This window comes from Tursiops truncatus, chromosome 2 (assembly GCF_011762595.2).
Source record: "Tursiops truncatus isolate mTurTru1 chromosome 2, mTurTru1.mat.Y, whole genome shotgun sequence".
Taxonomy (NCBI): domain Eukaryota; kingdom Metazoa; phylum Chordata; class Mammalia; order Artiodactyla; family Delphinidae; genus Tursiops; species Tursiops truncatus.
Window position 1 is genome coordinate 101,606,696 of NC_047035.1, and position 22,470 is coordinate 101,629,165.

The 22,470-nt window shown below is 44.0% G+C and overlaps 1 protein-coding gene across 3 annotated transcripts in view; it reads right to left on the minus strand.

Moving 5' to 3' along the window:
* Positions 1-22,470, minus strand: part of MYO1E (myosin IE) — a 202,769-nt gene that overhangs the window by 50,915 nt on the left and 129,384 nt on the right. For all 3 annotated transcript variants that reach the window (XM_019947371.3, XM_033851745.2, XM_033851746.2), the window contains exons 8-16: positions 20,197-20,331; positions 18,676-18,808; positions 13,164-13,360; positions 9,645-9,725; positions 9,270-9,356; positions 6,903-6,989; positions 5,725-5,892; positions 4,259-4,344; positions 2,017-2,098 (exon numbers count right to left, since the gene is read on the minus strand). In XM_019947371.3, the coding sequence (XP_019802930.2) occupies positions 2,017-2,098; positions 4,259-4,344; positions 5,725-5,892; positions 6,903-6,989; positions 9,270-9,356; positions 9,645-9,725; positions 13,164-13,360; positions 18,676-18,808; positions 20,197-20,331 (1,056 nt within the window). The remainder of the gene's footprint in view (positions 1-2,016; positions 2,099-4,258; positions 4,345-5,724; positions 5,893-6,902; positions 6,990-9,269; positions 9,357-9,644; positions 9,726-13,163; positions 13,361-18,675; positions 18,809-20,196; positions 20,332-22,470) is intronic.

A 22,470-nucleotide genomic window follows, 5' to 3' on the forward strand; every position in this document is an offset into this window, starting at 1 on the left:
CATAATACTAGACGAGAATATGAAGGGGTCAAGTCTTCCAAGGAGGAGAAAAATGCTCCTAACACCACCCTGCTTTTTATAGGGAATAAGTTGGACTGAGAATCCAGACCACTTGAACGTGAGTCACTGCAGCCTTGAGGATCTGGGCCCCTTGGATCTGAATGTGACAGTCTTGTGACTAGATTTTCCAGCCTGGAGCTAATCCTGATCCAGGACCTAGAAGTTAAAGCTTGAGTCAGAGCTCCGTGCAGATGTCAATTATCTGGGGCCTCGTGAGAACTGCATCTCCTCCCTGCCGTCAACTCTCTGCCCCAGTGAACTCAATCCAGACACTGTCCCAGGACTACTGTAGGTCTCAAGTTCCTTGAACATGACAGTCCTTAACCCCAGAGGACTCTACCCTCCAACTCAAAACCCTACCCTCTAGCGTGCGCCTGACTTCCTGCACAAAACCTGAAGCTCCTCCGGATGGAAGCGTCTCGTGGCTGTGATGTTCCCTTTATTTCACGCAGGGCTTATGCCCTCAGAGGCTGGGAAGACAGGCTTCCATAGGTGCAGCACTCGGAGAAGAAAACGCTCGTGAACAAAACAGGCAGCAGCAACTGTGGTGTTCACGGGGCCGGGGTTATCGGAGGGCACTGTGAGAAGGACATGTAGGATCTGGACACACAGAGCCACACAGGGGGATGGACAGTCAGAACAAGCACATCAAGTGTCCACTGAGAATTAGGCAGAGATGAAGAAGCGTGGCAGAGAGGGAGGGGACAGACGGAGTAGTATGGAACAGGAAAGCATACACGGTTTGGGCTTATTATGTTTCAGGCAGTGTGTGCCTTAGAGGGACGATGGAAATTAATCACCACAGTACCCCCCTGAGATAGGTACTGAAATCTCTAAGGCAAAAGAGGCACTGAGAGTTTAGGTAACTTGCTGGCGATCACATGGTGAGGGATTTGAACACAGGTGACGAGCCCCAGAGCCCTACCTACTCTTAATCACTCAATGATTCCATTGATTATAAAGACAGGGTGGTATTTAATTGGTATGATTCTTTAAAAAACTGTATTTAATATACACTCTACTATATATAAAATAGATAATCAACAAGGACCTCCTGTATAGCACAGGGAACTCTACTCAGTACTCTGTAATAACCTACACAGGAAAAGAAACTGAAAAAGAATGGATATGTGTATATGTATAACTGAATCACTTTGCTGTACACCTGAAACGAACTCAACATTATAAATCAACTATAATATAAAATAAAAATTAAAAAAATATAATAAAAATATAAAATAAGAAACTGTTTTTAACTGGTATAATTAAATAAGAAAACGTTTAGTGACTGTTTTTCAAAAAATTACACGATGGAGTGTGTTTGACACAACCTCTAAATTCAGAGAGTAATCAGGGACAACCGATTTCACCACACCGTGCCTCCGATAATTCAATGCACTCTCCATGAGAGGCTCTCAAGAAACACTAAGAATTCCTCTGACTTTGAGACACTGTGAAGCCCAGATGCCTGTAATTCACAGAAAGGAGGGCCCACAAGACCCAGGGCGGAAGGTGCATGAATTCCCCATATAAGGCCCAGTAGAATTTCAGGTTCGTAAAGTTCCGTAATTGGCAAGTTCTGGGGTCTGGTCTGGAAAAGCATCATCAAAATCCAAAATGTGGCTCTTGATCATAAAATCTCTCTGACAGTTTAATGTGAATTCTCCTAGATTCAGTATAAAGCCACTTCCTCTTAGAAAGTAACTGATTATCATCTGCTGACTATTAAGCTATGAGGTACTTTAATACCCATTTGGGGTTTCAGTACAGCCAAGTCCAATTCACCTGCATCCTGTAACCCGTTCTCAAGCAGCAACGTTACTTCTGGCCATCGTCTGTAACGAATCTGTGACATCTCCCTGACCGCATCCCGGCCCGGGGGTGTAGTTCCTGACGCCTAGAAAACCCTACCTCTTAATAGGCATCCATAAATTTCCCTATTAAAATAGAACAAACCTTTATTTTGCTTCCAGCAGTAGTTGGGCGTCCTTTCTTGTCAGCCTGCAGATTTTCCGGAAATAAAGACTTTATAAAAGGTCTGGAAAAGGAGAAAGAGAATGCATTAGCAATCAGTAAGTACCTTGGGGGCTGGAAAGCCTGCTTCCATAGAGAATGGAGACAGTCGTCCAGAAGCACAGAACCTTGGATACAGAATGGCCATCTGACTCAAGCCATCAAGCTGTGACCCGGGAGAAAAAAAGCAGTGGACACAAGAAACGCAGAGAGAGAATTCTAAGACAGAAGCATCTTGGAGTCTAGACCTGAAAACTAAAATTTTAAACTCTGCCTTTCAAATTTCCCCACCCACTAGAACTGAGATACACCTTGGCAACAGGACACAACAGAGGGGGGTCAGTGTGGGTTTTCTGAGTTAAGTAAGATAGACCAGAATGCAGGGATTTCTATGAATTGTCCAGATCCAATGCAGATTCTGCTTTGCTCCAAAGCAGGGTTTCTCAGTCTCGGTGCTACTGATATTTGGGATTGGATAATTCTGTGCTGGGGCCTGGGGCTGCTTTACACACTCTAGGATGTTTCACAGATCAGTGGCCTCTGCCCACAAGATGTCAATAGGGCACTGTATCCACCCTCCCTTCCCTCAAGCAAAAAACCTAGACAAAATGTGTTTTGAGTATGAACAATTTTAAGTGCAGCTAATCCACTAATGCTTTGCCTGCTGAATATGCAACTTCATTAGTAGTTGTAACTGAGCTACAGCTGTTGACAGGCCTGCCTCAAAAGGCACAGGGCAGGGACAATGTCTTAGTCACCTTAGTGTCCCTGGTGTCTGGAACAGAGCCTAGTACACCGTAGGTGCTCAATAAATATTTGCGGATTGAATGAATGAATGAATGATGTGATCCATGTAAATTAGGAATCTGCCACTCAAAGGAAATTCCCCCTAAATGACTTATTGGGCATCACGGATTTTCTAGGAAGTCTCCACAGCATTCTACTTTCATAACCTCACCAGACACAATTATAGATTTTTTACAGCACATGTGTTTACCAAACAACAGACCATGTCTACATGACAGGAGTTTTACATGGAAGTGTCAATAGCTCTTGAATTTTGCAGTAATTTTAATAATTAAAAAAACCTCTGAAAGCATGCCCGCACCTGATTTTCATAAACTCCAAAAGCCAGGACTTGTGGCTTACCTGACTTTTTAAGAGCAAATAGATTTTACGTTTTGAGAGAAGAATCTCCGAAGTGAGGGGTGTGAGTGCCACGAAAGTGCAGGCCTGGGGAGATGAGGGCCAGGGAGGAGTGGAGGCTGGAGGGAGGGGAAGAGGGTTAAATGGAGCAGAACTTCGAACCACGGACCAAAAAGGAAACTCAGTTTTGCCTTCATTGAAGTCAGGCCTTTTCTAGAAAATTATCAGGCTTGCAGCTGTTGATCAAAGAAGTTAACCTTGATATTATGATAGTTGAAGTAACAGAGACTAAAATGGCAACTATTACTTGGAGACAGCTCTAAAACTTGTAAAATCTGGAAGACTGTGCAATGTTGTACTTGCCAGGCATGGACAGGCCTGATCATGTAAATGACATCTCACATCACTACCCAGGACCACGGGGGACCTTTGCACGGAAGAGGCAAGGAAAGGACATGGCGAAGCTGGCCCTGGGAGCTCCAGCAGCTTGCAAGGCGGATGCCCCCACCGCGCTATGCTTTTAGCTTAGTCAGGGTCTTGGGGGTTAAAATGGATCTCTGAGTGCCCCTCCCTGAGTTCTTGAGCCATTTCCCAAGGGCTTCAGCAATTCAGGTTAACTTCGGTTTAGCTAAGCTATTAGCATTTTCAAAAACAGAGGGAGAATTCTTGGGATGATGTCCCGAGGGCAAAGTGTCACAAAGCCAGACTGTCTCACTCTTAGACAGTCAGGCACAGCCATCCCAACCCAACTCCAGAATGGGCACTTCTCCCTGATAAAACCATTGAAAATGATGAAACTGGGGGCCCTGAAGGGCATGCAGATAGCACTTAGCATGTGGGGTGGGAAGTATCAGGGGTACAAGGGAGAGACTAAGACCGGGGGGGAAAGCTGTTTGGAGAAGCTGAATTGTCTAATGATAACCCAGACCCAACAGCACAAGGAAACATAACGCCGACCATTCGAATGTCACACGTTTGTTCTAATATTGAAAATCTGGTCAAACCTCTATCCCGTGTCGGATAAGGCAAACACACTTACAGCTCACTGCTCTGCATAAGCTCGATCAGATCCATAAACAGCACGTCACGGTTCCGCTCACAAAAGCCGTCCATGTCATAGGATACCTGGCCAAGAATGGAAAGATATCGAATTTTACCCTTTAAGTATTTCATTGAACAAAACGTCCAAGCTGGCATGGCTGTCCTCCAGAGAGTGTGTGTATTTCCAGATATAACAATTGGGCTTTCATCCCGATCTGTCACATTAAGGCTGTGCGTGTTTTAACTTGTTAGATGACTTCAGCTGGTGATGGCCTGGAGATGCTGACGGATGGTCTCTGGCTGCTTACACGATCCAAACGATACATGACCAGGACCCCAGCTCTCATGATTACATAGCCCTTCTTCGATGGGTCTATAGGGGTATGTAAATAATACACTTAATTCTTCCTCTAAATTTTAGGTAAGATGGAGTAATATAAAACTCTCTGTGCTCACTAACGGACTGCAGTGGGCCATGTCATCTGAGGCTTTGCGATCTCTCCTACAAATGGTGTCAGAGTTAGATCAGTTTAGTTGAAGTCTCATGCTCAAGGACCCTGCTTAGTTAATAAGAGACTTATTGGGATGAAGGGTGAGACCAATGAATTTCCACAGTACTAGGAAGTCCCCAGATATCATGACATCAATTTACTTATCTGTGTATCACCAGTACCCACACAAAGCTTGGTACCCAGTAGCACCCAGTAATCACGCATTTTATGAGAACCCCAAAGGGAGCCTCTGGTCCTTATGTATACTCCCAGGGAGGATGGGCAAGTAAAAAATGCAAGCTTGTGATTGCATGAGAGGTGAGAAAAAATCTCATTCCTTCAGCAGTTAATATGTAGGTTGGGGCTTCCCTGGTGGCGCAGTGGTTGAGAGTCCGCCTGCTAATGCAGGGGACACGGGTTCGAGCCCTGGTCTGGGAGAATCCCGCATGCCGCAGAGCAACTAAGCCCGTGAGTCATAACTACTGAGCCTGCGCTCTGCAACAAGACAGGCCGCAATAGTGAGAGGCCCGCGCACCGCGATGAAGAGTGGCCCCCGCTTGCCACAACTAGAGAAAGTCCTCGCACAGAAACGAAGACCCAACACAGCAAAAATAAATAAATTAATAAACTCCTACCCCCAACATCTTTTAAAAAAAAAATATATATACACACATATATATATATATAGGTTGATTCATGCTTATGTTATATTAAGGGTGATTCATGCTAAAAAATAACACAGTGGTGTATACGCACTATCTTTTGTTTGTCTCTCCAAATATTTCATGGGTCCCATGTTGTTGAATGAATGAATGATGGATGAATAAAACACACTGAGGCACATAAAACTCTATGGACATTGCTTTCAGTCGCCTCGTGAGAAAATAGATTACAGACCCAAAGGCTTAATACAGATAGACATTGAAAAGGATGGCTTCCCCTTTCCTGCTGAAGCCCTGCTCCCTGGCCATACCTTCCCAGCGTAATGGTGAATAATGAAGCCTTGGTTCCAGCTGTTGAAGTGCTCATGGTTCCCAATCTGCATCTGAAGTTTCTGGAGCAGCGTCTGATCCGCTCCCTCACCCACCGCGTGCATCGTGGCACATACATCATCCAGGATGCTCATGATCCCAGGGGGGTTCTGATGGGACCAAGAGAGCAAAGTCCCAACTCAGTGACTGTTTTAAAATATATACTGTTTATCAGGTCTTTCCTTAAGCAAGGAAACCGCTCCCTAGATTTAAGATACCATCTTGAAAGTCAATCTTTCCCTTTGAGGGAGAATGCTATTAATACTCCCAAATGGGAGTCACCACTTAGATCTAACGATGGGGGAAAGTCCATTTTCAAAAAAAAAAGAGAATAGTTTAACTCCCTGAAGTTTTATTCAAAGCCATAAACAGAAAGATCATTATCTGCTCACTCCTATTTGTACTAGGTTGATTTTTTAAACCCGAAAGATAAAAACATTTTCCTTGGACCCTAATTCATTTCTTAATGTTCGCTTTCAGCCTGTTACCCATATAGACATGGTTAATACAGCTACACACTGGACACATTCTATCATGTATTACTTTTTCTGCATAGCACTAGTTTATAAATAATCCTGCTGTTTTACACAGTCTTTATACTTATTATTTTGATGGCTATATTTCCCTACTCTTCTATGCTATCGTTTATTTAAGGACTGAGTTCTCTATGGATGTTTTCACTGTTTCCAGTTGGGACTTTTATAAAAAAAACAGAACACAACAGTACTGTACAGATCTCTCTCTATACCCTTTTATTTCCTTTTGAATCATTTCTAGGGCTAAAGTCCTAGAAGTTGTATAAATGGTCTAGGAGGCAGGGTCAAGTTTATATCTCTTCATATGCTATGCCATCAACATAAGTCATAACCGTCTTCTCTTAAGATTCAGTAACAACCTCCGTTCGTAAATTGGCAATGTACTCATACACATGTGCATATTAACTACAAGAGTAAAACTCTATTTTCACACATATACCCATAAGCAAAATAAATGTAATCGCTACAACTCTCTGCAAATCAGAGCCGTCACTTTGCTTATTCTAATACAATGACAGAGAGAACAAAAACTCACGTAGTGTAAACCTGTAAGCCGTGAAGAGACACACCAGACCGATACTTACAACTTTGTTCTCGATGAGGTCACACACGATTTTGTTATTAAAGTAATCGATGGGTGTCCATCTGATGCCTTCTTGAACATATTCTTCCTGTAGAACAGAAAGTGGGAATTCACAGTATTACCCAGTGGAGACCAGCTGGAGCTCTGCACATGATGGATACCACAGGCACAGGAATCATGAGGAAAGAAAAACCTGAATGCCCTTCAATAAAAACTTGCAATCTTAATTTTTTCTAAGAGGAAGAGGAAAGGGGCATTTCATTGCTTGGTCATTTTTATGTTTGGTTGGAACCATATGGAATTGATCCCATACAATTGTTTTTGACTTTGAAATGGCTTAACCTGTAGGTCCAGTTATAGAACAATCTTTTTGAACTCAACATGGAACAGAAGCACAGATTAGCATCTAGGTACTTAAAGGGAAGGCCCCTCATTGGCCCCTCATTCAGGTCTCATTACACTTGATGAACACCATCACACTCTCCTGGTTTTCCTCCTTCCTCAGCAGTCTGGCTTTGTTAGCTTCCTTTGCTGGCTCTTTCTTTTTATCCAGATCCTTATACTGATGGAGACTTTCAGGGCTCAATCTCCCAGCCTTGTTTCCTCCACTCTCGTTCTCTAGGTAATTCCAATCAACTCCCTGGCTTAAAATAACACCTATAGCCTAATGACACCTGAATTCATTTCTCTAGTCTAGACTTCCCCACTGAGTTCCAGATTCATATATTGATGTATTTCATATACTGGAATTTCCACCCAGAGGTATAACAGGCCTCTCAAACCTACCAGGTTCTGGCCCTCCATCCCTCCACTGTCTCCAACCAACTGCTCTCATCTTACCCTTCAGTAAACAGTCTCCCCATTGGCCCTGTTATTCAAGCTACAGAGGTAGGAATCATCCCTGACTCCTTTTCCCTTTGGTAATTATACTGAGCGACTCAGGCTGACTCACTCTCCAAAACATATGCCAGCTCTGACCACGTCACCACGGAACCACCTCTACTGCTGCCATCACTGTCTACTCACCCCCTTTCTTGCCCAGTCTCAGGCAGGAGGCTCCTAACCGGTTTTGAAACTTCCACTCCTGTTTGCCCTCCCCCTGCCCCACCCTACCTGTAGGTCTATAGAGCCAGAGCCACCTGGTCAAAAACAAACACAAATCAGCTCGCGTCACTCTCTAGTCAAAATTCTCCAATGGCTTCCCATCGTACTACTCTAAAATCTGCCACCCCCTACAAAGTTCCTCTGTGATCTAGCCTCCGCCTTCTTCTCCCACCTCAGTCCCTACCATGTCCTCCCTTAGGGTTTTGCTCTAGCTACACTGATGGGCTGGAAGAATCCCAGGGCAGAGGTTTCTGTGAAAACCATTGGTCACCGGGGTTCCTAAGCAGAGGCACGAACACGTCCACGAATAAACATTCCTCAAACAGCCCTTGATATGTGTAATGGGTTGAATGTGTCCCCCAAGATTTTGTGTCCACCTAGAACCTCAAAATGTGAGGAAATAGGATGTCTGTAGGTATAATTAGCTAGGAATCTCGTAAATAAAATTATCGTAGATTTAGGGTGATCCCTAAATCCAATGACTGGCGCCTTTATAAGAGAAAAGAATGAGATTTGGATGCAGACAGAAGGTCATGTGAAGACACAGGCAGAGATTGAAGTTATGCTGCCCCAAGACAAGGAATGCCAGGAGCCACCACAAGCTAGAAAAGGCAAGGAAGGATTTTCTCCTAGAGCCCTTGGAACGAGTGTTACCCTAGTGACAGTCTGATTTTGAATTCTGGCCTCCTGACCTGGGAGAGAAAAAAATTTTATTGTTTTAAGCAATCCAGTTTGTGGTACCTTATTACAGCGACCCAAGAAATCGACCAACAGTAGGTACCAGGATAAAAGGGAACCTGCCCTGGACTTTCAGAAGGTAGTATAAGCAACACAAGTTACCTCAAGTCCAAATTTAAATACCAGCTTTGTTAAAGACACATTTATTTTTATGTTAGGTTGGGAGCAGAGCAAATCTGAGAAAACCAAGTTTTCCTTTGGAACACAGTATATGCCACAGACAGCTGGGGTTGGAATAGGCTTCCATTTCTACTTGGTCAATGAGTCAGAGAGTAGTAAAAACAGCCAGTCCTAAGTCCAACTTCACAGCATCATTTACTTAAAGAAGAAAGAAAAGGTAGCAGATGGTGTTTATACTTCAGACTAAAATGTCACAGTGGCATATGGTATTTCTGCCTGACTCTATTAAGTACATTTCCTAATACAAGACTAAAATCTGAATCTATTACCAAAAGAGAGAAATCTATACCCTTTAAAACAAAACAAATTAGAAATAGAACAAGATGAAGGAAGGGGGACTGCTCACCTGTTCTGCCTTTAATGTGAGTTCAATAAAAATCTGCTGTAATTTTTCATTAACAAAATTGATACAAAACTGTTCAAAGCCATTTTTCTGGGGAAAAAAAAGGAAAATGTTACTTTCATGTAATTGTTTCTGCAAAATCATTTTAAAGTCATTTGTTGAGTGATTTAGTGAAAAGGCTTAACAGAAATGTTGGCGGCATCAGTAGAAAGCAGCGTAGTTTATATTTAGGAGAAACTAATTTGGTAAAAGTACATGAAGAACTCAGAGGCAAAAATGAGCCATGATGGTTTTTCTTCCATGGCCTAGAATTATTTCTTTCAAGCCAGGTAAAAAGTATCTCCCTTCGTAGTCTCCAACTACTCAAACTGGTCTTACCTGAAATATTTCAAAGCCATAGATGTCTAGGACACCAATGTTGTATTCCTCGTGGTCCTTCTCCATCGCTTTGTTGATGGACTAGAAGAAAGTAACCAGCATGGTAAGTAATTCCTTTTACATTCATATTAGAAATGGGCATGCATGGGGGGAAGGGAAGTAGCTACTCCCGGTTACTAGAAATAGAGGACGACAAAAAGACAGGTGAATTGCCCCTTAAAAAAAGGTCTCAGTGCAATGTCAAGTACTTTGGGAAACCACCAGAATCTAATAAAAACTAGTCTGGTAGGAAAAAAAAGTTTGCTTAATGATGAAAACCACTCATTTCTGGCAGAGCTAGTTTCTCTCAAGAAGTCTTAAGATTTAGAAGAAAATATCATCTTGGGTGATTGAAGTCAAACCTATTTCACAAAAAGAACCAATATTGCAAGATTTGTAAATATTATTTCCATTGACCCCATTCAGTACAGGCATACTTCAGAGATACTGCAGGTTTGCCTCCAGACCACTGCAATAAAGCAAATGTCACAAAAAAGTGAGTCACAGCATATCCCTGGGTTTCCCAGTGCATATAAAAATTATGTTTACACTATACTGCAGTCTATTAAGTGTGCAATAGCATTACATCTAAAAAAAAGTACATACTTTCATCGAAAAGTACTTTATTGCTAAAAAATGCTATCTTCTGAGCCTTTAGCAAGTCACAGTAGTAACATCAAAGATCACAGAACACCATCACAAATATAATAATGAAAAAGTTTGAAATATTGCGAGAGTTACCAAACCGTGACACAGAGACACGAAATGTTGTAGGAAAAATGGTACCGGCAGACTTGTTCAACAGAGTTGCCACAAACCTTCAATTTGTAAAAAAACACAGTATCTGCAAAGCGCAATAAAATGAGGGATGCCCTGCAGTCAATTAATGATCACCTAGCATAATACGGCAGGAATGTCAAGAAGACAGTCTCTATTCTCAGAGGCAACTATGGACAGTAATACCATAAATTAGTATTAAAGGGAAGGTAATAAAAGCAGCTTACACATATTCAACAATCACCTGTGCCAGGCTTCGCCAAGGGCTTCTCAAGTGCTGTTTCATTTAATTCTCACTACAATTCTCTTAACAACAGTGATAACATCATAAAGCATAAGATCACACTGGACAAGAGGAAGGGTCTGGAATTAAATTTAAGTAGTATGATGACTATATCTGTGTTCTTGACCACTGTGAGGAGAGACGTGTAATCAATGGAACAGACAATGATAGGAGGGTAGGTGGAGGTGAGAGGGGGTTGGTGAGGACTGCAGGGGAGGGAGGAATGTAGGAGGAAAATTCCTGGGGGTGGTGAACAACCGGATGAATTTTTAAGTACCAGAGGTGTTTTCCAGGTGAAGAAGAGGACACTCATCTTTTATGAGTCAATGGGTAATGATACACAGCACTTAGCTCAGTGCCTGGCAAACAGCCAGGGCTTAGTAAATGTCAGCTCCAATTAGTATCGCTTATCTATCTCATTATACCACACAAAAAATCAAGGGAGGACAGAAAGGAAATAAGGTGGGAAGGCCAGCACCGGAAGGTGCACTGAACAGAGACAAGAGCTGTGGGTTCTAATCCCAGTTCGGCACTACCCTCTTGCTGAATGGCCTTGGGTGAAACCACCAACACTCAGGGCTAAGATTCCCTTCTCAGTAAAAATGAGGGGCCTGGACAAGGTAAAAGAATGACTAATGTTTCGTTATGACCCTGACCTTCCCAAGCAATCTTACCCTTAAAATAACCACAAGTAGTACACAGAATAATTACCCTATCCTGCCCCGACTTACTCAAACCTAAACACACCAACCATACTTTAAGCCTTATAGATGTTGCTGCCTGGACTCAAACACAGACTTTTTGGATCTAATGGCCAGGCTGCTGTCCCTTGACTAGGGTCCCCCTGGGGTCCTTTCTGGCTTGAATATATAAAAGGCAGAGGAATGAAATAGCTGGAGCACTGCCGAATTACCTGGGCTCAATTCCTAGGTTTATCACTTAATAGTGGTGTGCCCTTGGGGAAGTTCCTTAACCTCTCTGTGCCTGTTAGCTTATCCGTAAGATAGAGAGAATAATACCTAAGTCACAGGGTTGTTGTAAAAAGTAAGTTATTTTTTTCTAAACTACTTAGAACAGGATCTGCCACATACTAAGTGCTATATAAGTGCTTGCTATTATTATTCTACCATTTAGAAGCTACAGTGATTAACAGACTGCCACTGGCAGTTCCACACTGCTGAGAGACTAATTTTCACAATCTATAAGTGGTACACATGTATAAATATGTATTTATATGAATATGTATAGATAATATCTATACGGTCATGCCATCATTTAAAAAATATATGGCAGTTTAAAAAATATATCCAAAAAGTCTCTGATACTCTTCCCCCCCCCCAAAAGTGGACCCTAATTCCCCTCTCCTTAACTGTGGACTGTACTTAGTCACTTGCTTCTAATGAACAGAAGATGGCACAGTGGCAATATCTGAGGACATTCAAAGCTTCGTGGCTTCCTCCTTGCTCTCTCTTAGACTATTCACTCTGGGGGAAACCAACTATCATGTTGGGAGGATACTCTAGCAGCCCAGAAAAGAGGCTCACGTAGCAAGGAACTGAGGCATCTTGCCCACAGCCATATGAGTGCACCATCTTGCAACCAGGTTCTCCACCCTTAGTCAAGCCTTGTAGTTTTTTCTTTTTATGGCTGCATTGGGTCTTCGTTGCTGTGCATGGGCTTTCTCTAGTTGCGGCGAACAGAAGCTACTCTTCACCGCGGTGTGCGGGCTTCTCATTGTGGTGGCTTCTCTTCTCTAGAGCACGGGTTCTAGGCAAGTGGGCTTCAGTAGTGGCTTGCGGGCTCTAGAGCGCAGGCTCAGTAGTTGTGGCGAATGGGCTTAGTGGCTCTGTGGCATATGGGATCTTCCCGGACCAGGAATCAAACCCGTGTCCCCTGCATCGGCAGGCGGACTCTCAACCACTGCGCCACCAGGGAAGTCCAAGCCTTGTAGTTCTAATCAGCATCTTGACTGCACTCTCATCCTTGAATCAGAACCACCAAACTAAGTCACTTCCAAATACCTGACCCACAGAAACTATGAAAGAATACATGCTTACTGTTTTAAGCCCCTAAGTTTGGGGTGAATTTGTAACATAGCAGTAGATGACAAGTACAACATTCTAAACCTTTAGACTCAAGGATTCATGACCATGGGTCTCCTCTTTTTCTGGCCTGTAGTCCTGGCTTTACTAAATATTTTGTCCACAAGAGGCTGTTACCATATTAGAGTCTTGCTGGACCATGCTAGAAGTAAAAGTGGAAAAGTAAAAAATGATCCCAGGGTGAGGATAAAAAGTGGAGGAGCAAAGTAACGGTTATAAGGAATGAGACGAAACACGGAAACAAAGCTCTGAGAAGTTTCACTCTTTACGTGATGCTAAAATACGAAGCATCAACAATGCCGAGCTGTGTTTACTTACATCTACCAAGAAATCAAAGACCCTGGAGTGCAGGGCCTTGGCGAGCGCGTCCCTGGTGTAACACGCCTGCTCCACATTGAGGGTCACGTGGATTGACTCCGACTTGCCTCCCCACTTGCTGTCCATCTGCCGGCTCGTTAGCTTTTCTTTCAACCGGTCCTGGTTGATCCCCAGGAGATAGGCAGGAAAAGCCAAAACTATACAAAACAAAATAAAACATGACTGTCTTTCAGAATTTTAACAAGTCATCTCACAAATACATGGAGACACGTGTGTGTGTGCACACACAGAAGACATCGTCGTTGGCCCCCAAGAACTTTCACTTAATGAACACTGCTTATCAGCATTCCCACACACATCCATCCACTTCGTTTTTCCCAATTGTTCTATTACATGAGTCAATTCCTATGATGACTGAGACTTCCAATAATACAAATCAGGATCCAAGAAGGGTGGCAAACCAATCCCCCCTATTGAGATCACTGCCACATGCCTAAAATGGACATCTTTCCAAGCTTGCAGCAAGACAGCCCGGAAGGAACTAAATCAAGAAACATTTCCTTGGCTCCATAAAATTGTTTTGCTTCCTTTTTGGTGCAGTGTTTTCATAGCATCATCATTCCCAAACAGCTTGAAGCACCTGACACCATCAAGCTCAGAAAGATAGCAAATCACATGGTTATTGAGTGCTCACCATGTGTAGGGTTACTAAAGAGAGAGGACAGGATATAAAGTATTTAAGAAATCTTAAAGACAATCTAGATGAGGCAAAGGTAGTTTAGCAAATAAAGAAGCCTACAGAAAGCTGAGTATGTGGCACAGACAGACAATAAAGTCCTGGAGGAATTTAGAACAGGAAGATATTACTGTTTGCCGGGATGGTCAAGGAAGATGTGGGATTTGGGGGGTGGCGGCTCAAAGGATGAACAGGACTTGTACAGATGCAGAGGAAGAAAGAAGAGGGAGACAGGGGAGTGGAATGTGCAAAGGCAAGGAGGCAAGAATGTGGGAGACACAGCTGAGGTGTGTAGCACTAGCTGGAGATGAAAGTCAAGGGAGGTGATTAAAAGATTAGGATGGGGCTTCCCTGGTGGCGCAATGGTTGAGAGTCCGCCTGCCGATGCAGGGAACACGGGTTCGTGTCCCGGTCCGGGAGGATCCCACATGCCGCGGAGCGGCTGGGCCCGTGAGCCATGGCCGCTGAGCCTGCACGTCCGGAGCCTGTGCTCCGCAACGGGAGAGGCCACAACAGTGAGAGGCCCGTGTACCGCAAAAAAAAAAAAAAAAAAAAAGATTAGGATGAATTCCAATGGTGGAGGGCCTGAATGGTAGGGGATATTTGGGTAGGAGTCAAAGGAGGCCTGGATGACTTCTAGAGAGGGGTGTTACCTGATTTCCCTGGGGTGGTGTACAGAGTGATGGAGGGGATCGGTGTTATTCATATCTCAGAACACCCATCCAATCCTAAGGACATGTAGTTGGCATAGTTTGCGGTCAGTTCGAATTGAAAAGGTGAGGTTCTCATGGGTCAGCAAATTGTTTCAGGTCAAGAAACTCACCAAGAGGGGGGCTAGTAATATAAACAGATTTTTCTTGACTTTTGGTCAAAATACTCTAATGTGAATAAATGACAAGAATGACATTCCTGCACATGAAAGAATGCTCAGATTTTTTTCCCAGTATGAATGGAAGATGTTCATGGACACAAATCAAAATTTTGAACTTGGATATGAGTTTTCTTTTTCTGCATAAAGCTGTACCAAAATTCTCTGATAAAGGGATTTTATTTATGAAAGACCTTATGATAATGCTCAAAAATCATAAGGCTCCCAATAAAGGATAATCTGTTTGAATTTCACAGACGGTGTTTGAATGTAACAGGCTGACATTTCTCAGTATATACCTTCCAATGAGATTACGTCAGTGAATGCATTCTGAAAAAGTGTAATGCCAGAACAAGGTATTTATTAACTATAGGACTCTTCCACAGAAACACTATGACAAGTAGAGGACTTCCTTTTTCAAAGGGCCTGTGAACAAAGTTAAATGCACTCATTTGCCAATGGCCATTTTTTTCACTTTAGTTTTACTGTTGACACATATGTTTAGGAATCTGGATGTGTCCTCTAACGAAAGAAAATCACCTTGCACAGAACGAGGACAGAAGACGCCCATAAATCACACTGGACATACGCAGCTCTGCAGCGAAACTCAAGAGACATTGATCAAAGTGTCTGACATCGAGGAGGCCTTCATTAAGGGGAAACTATAATGTTGGTTATTATCACTCTCACCAGGCAGATAGCACGTAGATTAAATATGGGCTTCTCCCAAGCCCCCAATCATGCTAAAGTAGGCATATGGTTAAAACGGTTGGTAGAAAAGTTTATGCTATTACCTTTATGACCACAGCTAAAGAAATAAAGCAATACAGACTAAGTTCTTGGGTCCTTGAGACAAAACAGACAGGGCTAACAAGGAAACATGATATTCCTTCCATGCCTCCTACCTCTTCTACAGAAAAGAAGACGGCACAAGTGAAGGATCACAGGCACTTGAAAAACAAGGCATGGAGTCTGGCCAAGAATCAGAGCCACAGGCTTAGAGAAACAGCTAAGAAGTCTAGAGAGGAAATCTAGTACCTGCTTTCCAAAAAATCCATGCCATGTCTTTCAGGTACTAGCTTTTATGTCCTCTTGTCTTCTTCAGTGACTGCCCTGGTGCTGAAATTATAGGGCTACTCATATTGACTTCCTTCGGGCTGTGAATTTCCACAAGAGTGTGTGCTAGGGTGGCTGGATAGGAGCGGCAGTATGGAAGGTCGGAGGCTGGGGGAGTGGCGTCAGGAGGAGGGCAAGGAGAAGGCGCTGATTAATTAAAAACGCTGATGTAACTCTGGTAGAGTTAAAGAGTTAAGCAGAACATAAAAGAACCTGCTAGAAAGTAATGTTTTAGCACATTTTGATAATGAGGATAGATTTCTATTACTGCACTCAAGTGTAAAGCAAAGTTGGATTTAATTTTTCCATTTAAGTATAGGGACGTATAGGGAAGATAGAGAAACCGAAAAGATGTAGCAAAGCAAAAGTCCCTGTTACAAATATAAAAGAAACGGCAAGGGGCTTCCCTGGTGGCGCAGTGGTTGAGAGTCCGCCTGCCGATGCAGAGGACACGGGTTCGTGCCCCGGTCCGGTAAGATCCTACATGCCACAGAGCAGCTGGGCCCGTGAGCCATGGCCGCTGAGCCTGCGCGCCCGGAGCCTGTGCTCCGCAACGGGAGAGGCCACAACAGTGAGAGGCCCGCGCACCACAAAGAAAAAAAAAAAAAAGAAACAGCAAGGTAAATGTGGTGTATCAGTCTTGGGTGTTGAGGTTCTGTGCTTTCTAACCCGTTAATAACGGGTCAATTTATTTATAGCACTGTCAATTTATTCCCGTGGTTATTTAAGTAGTATTTTTATTTCCTTCAACCAAGTTCTTAGGTTAATTTGTATTTAATATCTTGCTTCAGTAGGCCAGCTGTGATGGGAGTCTTAGCAATTTTTTCTACCATACAAGAGCTAAGGAAAGTCTGCTTTCTTCCTTTATAAAAACATAGGCTAGCCCTTCCCTCTATAAATCTATTCCGTATATAAACTCGAATATGAGAAAGACGACACAAACCAGGTTATTCATTTTAAGTAATTAGAAGTGCAAAAGATGTGAAACCATCTTTATGTCAATCGACAGATGATTGGTTCAATACATTGCAGTATAGCCCAGCAACAGAATGCTAATGCAGCTATAAGAAGGATGACGCTTCTTAATGAATTGATACAGAATAAGCTCCAAGATATAATGTGAAGTGAAAAAGCAACTGTAGAACGTGTTATACGCTCCCATTAACATACAAGAGTGGGGAAAAAAGAACAGACATGAGTAGTTTCTCAGGAACACAATATTCCCTTGAAAGGAGTACAAGAGATTGGAAACAGTGTTTCTCTCGGGGGAGGGAACTAAGTCGACTAGCAAAGGGGTAGATGTGATAACTCTGATCGTGTACCCCCGAACCGTGTTAAGGTATTACCAACTGAAAGAAAACAAAATGATTGGGAGGAGGCCACTTTTCTTTGTTAGACCTCTTTGGCTTCAAGCATAGTCTTTTCTGATCTCCGTCCCTGCACCACTTCCTATCAGGGGATTTCATAGTCAGTTGCCAATCCTGGGCTTTACCCAGTTGGCTGAGGAGGCTACTTCCTCTGGACACTCATGTGCAACGAACCACTTCGTGGCTCAAGCACCCAGGGAAATGCTTGCTGTGTCAGAGTCATGACATTTTTCTCCAGCCTACAGAGGCAGTAAAGGATGGCACGAACCAAGAAGGCAAGAGAATTCCAGTCTATGTCCACAGAAAACTACCCAGAAATTGGAGAGATCCATGTTGAAAGGCAAGTGTTCATCACCCTCCTGGACACATACATGCATTTGTTAAATGGGAAGGATAAGGTACATGAAGTCTAGAAACACAGTTATTATTATTATTAGGTTGTGTTTCTAGACCCTATGGACACCCTGTGTATTTATTGTTTTCCACCCCACTCCCTCCCCTGGTAAACATAATTCACGTTTCTCTTTATCAGACAGACATCAAAAGTTGGCAGAACTTCCCTCTTTTTTCACCAAAGAAAACAAAAATATAAAAAAGAACCTTATTTGGAATGGAAAGAGCCTTACTGCACTGTCAGCAATGAGTAGGATACTATTTATTACCAGGCATCTAAATTTACCATCTTTGAAGAATGCTGAGAAAGGAAGAAACGTCTCCCTGGGTGGTTAAAGGATGTGTGGGTTCTGAGAGCAGCCTGGAAAGCCAACTGATGCCTACGAGGCTAAAGTCACATGCCACGGCGGCTGTGGCACAGCGAAGCACACAGAACGAGTAACGTGCCTCTTTTGCACCTCATTTCTTCTCAAAGAGTAAAAGTGATCATTCAGGTCTTCAGGCTCTGACTGCTACAGAGAGGACATTAAAGGCCGTCACCAGCAATACCAACACAACAGTCAGGGTCCATTTTTTTTTTTTCTGTTTTCAGAAGCCCGGTCTAATGCAACCCATGGGGCAACTTATACACATGAGTTTTTCTTATTTATATATAGCCTGTGATGCTCTTTAGAACCTTTAGGTGAATATCAACCCTAAAGAGCAGTTACAGAAAAGATTTTTAGTAGGAGACAAATCTTACTAATCTTCATTGAAGTATCACTTTATTTTTAAACCTATATGTGAAGTTCTGCCAGACTTCCCCAAAGTTAATCATAAACTGAAACAATCTCATCAATGGTCCATAGTGTGAGTGTACAGAAGAGGCACAGACTCCCGTGAGGCCGTTAAGCTCTGCCACAGCAGGACACCTAAGGGTTCTCAGCCTCTCTCACCAAAAAACCCAGAGCAAAGGAAAGTGGTGTGTAACTTCTGATCGGAACTAAGCAACTGCGTCCCCTCATTTGGCAACTGGGTGCCCACACCACTCACACTCTTCACTCTCCACGGCCGCGTAGTTGCCAACTTCCTTGAAGCTGATGTTTCCCAGGTGGAGAATTCCCGCCACTATCTGCAGCACCAGCGTCTGCTCCTCCGCGAAGATCCCAATCACGTTCATCGCGTGCTGGAAAAGAAGAGAGAAGCGATCCAGACAAGTGTATCCCCAGCTATAGAAGCACATCAGAAAGACGCCAAACTGCGTGTGCAGTTACACTTGGCTTAGTCTGCGATGGCAGCAGGAAGCCCCTGACATTTTCACTGACCAACTCCCCCTCACACATTCAAGTCTCAACATGGTGCTGGAAAGGCAGTTTCGTCTTTACACAGAGAACGTGTAATCCTCCAGGAATAAGGGCGAGAGAGCTCTGGAGGAAACACACTCAGATGGAGCGGCAGCTGCACGGTCAACAAGTCTGTTTTCGTCCCTTAGTTTTCTCCTTGTTGCCACTCCTCTCCCTCCAAGGGCACCAGTGCCCCTTTTCCAGCCACTCTCAATACTCATAGATCTTCCTCTTCACTGGCAGGGCTGAGAATAAATTGTACTTGCAAAAGGATCGTGATGAAAAAATCTCCAGGAAGATCAAATAAAAGCATCATTAGAAAAGCCTTGTTTCTGAGGTCCATTAAATTCAATAAAAGGAGCTGAGATGCCTGAGTCTTAGATACCAATATCCTAAGAGAACTGTACTCTAGGACCAATGCAGGCCTATTTGCATTTTTTTCTCCCAGCTCCTCTGAGACCATGTGGCCCCTTGATGCCATCTTCCTCCCTGGCACCCGGGACACACGAGCACAAAGGTCAGCTTCCCCTCAACTGTACCTCCAACTGCCAGTTCTCCCACTTGGTTCTGGATCTGGGCTGAGGGATGAGGCAGGCTGGTACCCGACTCAAAGGGCAGTGGTGATGCAGTTCTTTGAGGCTAAATGGGTCAACAGCCCACCTTCAGAAAGTTCTAGATTGACTTAGTAAGTCGTTTCCCCAAGGATGTGAACCCTCAATAATCTACCTGGATTTATACCTTACACCATAAAACACATAAATTGTGAAAAGAATGGAGTAGAGGCTCTCCTTCTGACCTATAAATACAGAGGGGAAGAGAAAGCGGGTGGAGAAGAGACTGAAGGTGTTCTAAGATTTCTAAACCTGATTAAGGTCATAAGAGCAGTTTTTGCTTTGCCTTTGTAAGAAAACAGTTCAACAACTGTATAAGCTGTTGGCAAACAGGTATGGTAAATGCATTACCCACAATAGTTTTTATCTGTTAATCAGAGCACCTGCAGCAGGTAATGATGAATTTTTTTTTTTTTTTACCCATTTAAAACCATTAAGTAGTCCTCCAGCAACTGGGCACATGGCTATTTAAGGGTGTTTACAAGTGTGTTTCAGAAAATAGAGTGCTTCCAGCAGCATGAGGTGGGAATATCGGGCTGTTCTTTGCTTTGCTAACCTCCCCTGCCCTTTCTGCCATAGGCAATGCCCGGTCTGAAGAGCTGCCCCGCGCCAGCACTTACCAGAGTTTCCTGAAACTCCTTCCTGTCGTCAATGCCATCCACCGTGAAGGACCCCGAGAGGCTCAGGTAGTAATAATAATCCATGGTGGTGATGCCCAGGCCGTGCTTCTGCTCTGCGGAGGCGCCCTCGATGAGCTGGAGCAAGAGAAAGTGGCGTGTGCGTGGAGTGGCCCAGAAAGCAACCGAATGTACCGCACGGTTCCTGTCACCACCAGCCCCGGAGCCCAGGCGATGAGACTTTCTATCCCTGCTTCCCAAACGGATGGGTGGTCCGGTCGCAAAAATGTGGAGGGGCTTCAGCATATCTGCTCTCTGTGTAGTAGCCCCAAATCATCTTTGCAAATTCTAATTCTTAACTCTGATTAGACCTGCAAGAGCTGAGAATTTTCCCTTGTCCGATAACGGGAACTGCACGGTCACACTGGTGAGATCCCTTGGAAAAGTGGAAAGCAAGCCAGATTACAATGACTTTGTTCCTGCTCAACTTGCACATGGCTTTTTAAAGTGCAGCTGGACCCTCCCTGCTTCTCACTGCAGGGTGCATATTCAAGAACAGCCTCAGGTCCCCCATGCTGGTGCCCTGTCCCTTGGCTTTCTGGTCTATCTCTGGTATTTGCCTTAGCTGTGAGCAAGACCCTTTTAGGTGTGCTGGAAAATGTTCAACTACCCATTCTTGAGCTGGGGGTGGGGACTAGAGCTGTAGTTTGCTGACTTTCATGGTGTGAATCCTCCTACCATGACCAAACTACCAACAAATGTCCCTGAAGGGAGAGATGCGAACAGCCCATGCAAGCCAGTGCCAGCCACCACTGGCTCCCAGGTGGCAGGAGTTAGCCCCCATCCACACTCCTCCATCCTGGTCAAGTTCCTCATGTCATCCCGGCTCCACACCCTTAAAATAGGGAACCTCATCTCCATGACCGAGAAGCTCTAGGTCATTTGACGACATCAGGTTCCCTGAGCTTTTTCCCCTAAATCCTCAAAATCTTTTTGCACCACTCTCTTCCTTTCTTCCTTCTGGCTGTTTTTTTCTTTTTTGGGGGGGTGGGGGTGGGGGTGGGCGGGGTGTCTAAGGAAGAACTTCCCCCACCTCTTTCTCAGTCTCCTCCCCATAGTATGTAGCTCCCTGAATCTTCAAACACCCCTTTCTTTAATTCTCTGCCATCTACAAACACATGCTGCGCTTTGCCTCCTCTAGAAGCTTTTCCTTGCCCCTCTCCCTGAGCTCCTTCAAGCTACAGAACCTACCTCCTCATCTGGCTTCTTTCTTGCCATCGCCATTCTGATGAAATAACCCTCATGGCTACTTTCCAGTGGCTGAGGCCACCAGGCCTTTCTTGATTCCCAGGCCCTTGCCCCATCCTTCCCCGCAAAGCTCTGAACATGGGATCCTGGCCCACACTCCCCTCCACCGAGCTCCCTCTGGCTTTGGTGACACTGCACAATCTTGGCTTTCATCCTCTGACTACTTCCCTGGTTCCTCAATGCCTCCTCATCCTCTAGGTGGTCCCCAGGTCCCCAAGTCCTATATGGGCATGGTTTTCTCTCCACACTCACTCCCACAGGAGTCTCCCCTATTTCACAGCTTCGACTTTTACTTCTATGTCAGAATCTGGAACTCTGTCTTCCCCTGATCTCATCACATCCCCAGTCACTAACCGGGGGATTTCCAACCTGTAGGAAGAGGAATCTGGAGGGGCGTGGGGCTGCCATTTATTAAAAGGTGTCTGGGAAATAATTATGAACTTCTGTCTGGTGCTCAATAAATAATACAGTATGTGTGTAACGCATGAAATTACTTTTCAAACATCTGTACATGTTGCTTTGACTGATTTAATTAAAAACATTACTGAATTAACAGAAGCATTTGGTCATTTATGTACGCTTTCAACCAACAGATGCCAACCAGAAGAATTATTTGCCATCACCTAACATGTCTATGTAATTGAAAAGACTGAATGTGAGCTACCAACACAGCTTAACTGCCTTCCAATCCAATGAGCTTCGAATTATAACAAAAAATAAATTAAAAAACCACTGCAGGCCAACTCTTCAAAGAAAATCTAATGTGGATCCCGATATATGAAGTATTAATACATAAATCCATACATTAAAAAATTGTGTATGGGGGGGCTTCCCTGGTGGCGCAGTGGTTGAGAGTCCACCTGCCGATGCAGGGGACACAGGTTCGTGCCTCGGTCTGGGAAGATCCCACATGCTGCGGAGTGGCTGGGCCCGTGAGCCATGGCCACTGAGCCTGCGCGTCCGGAGCCT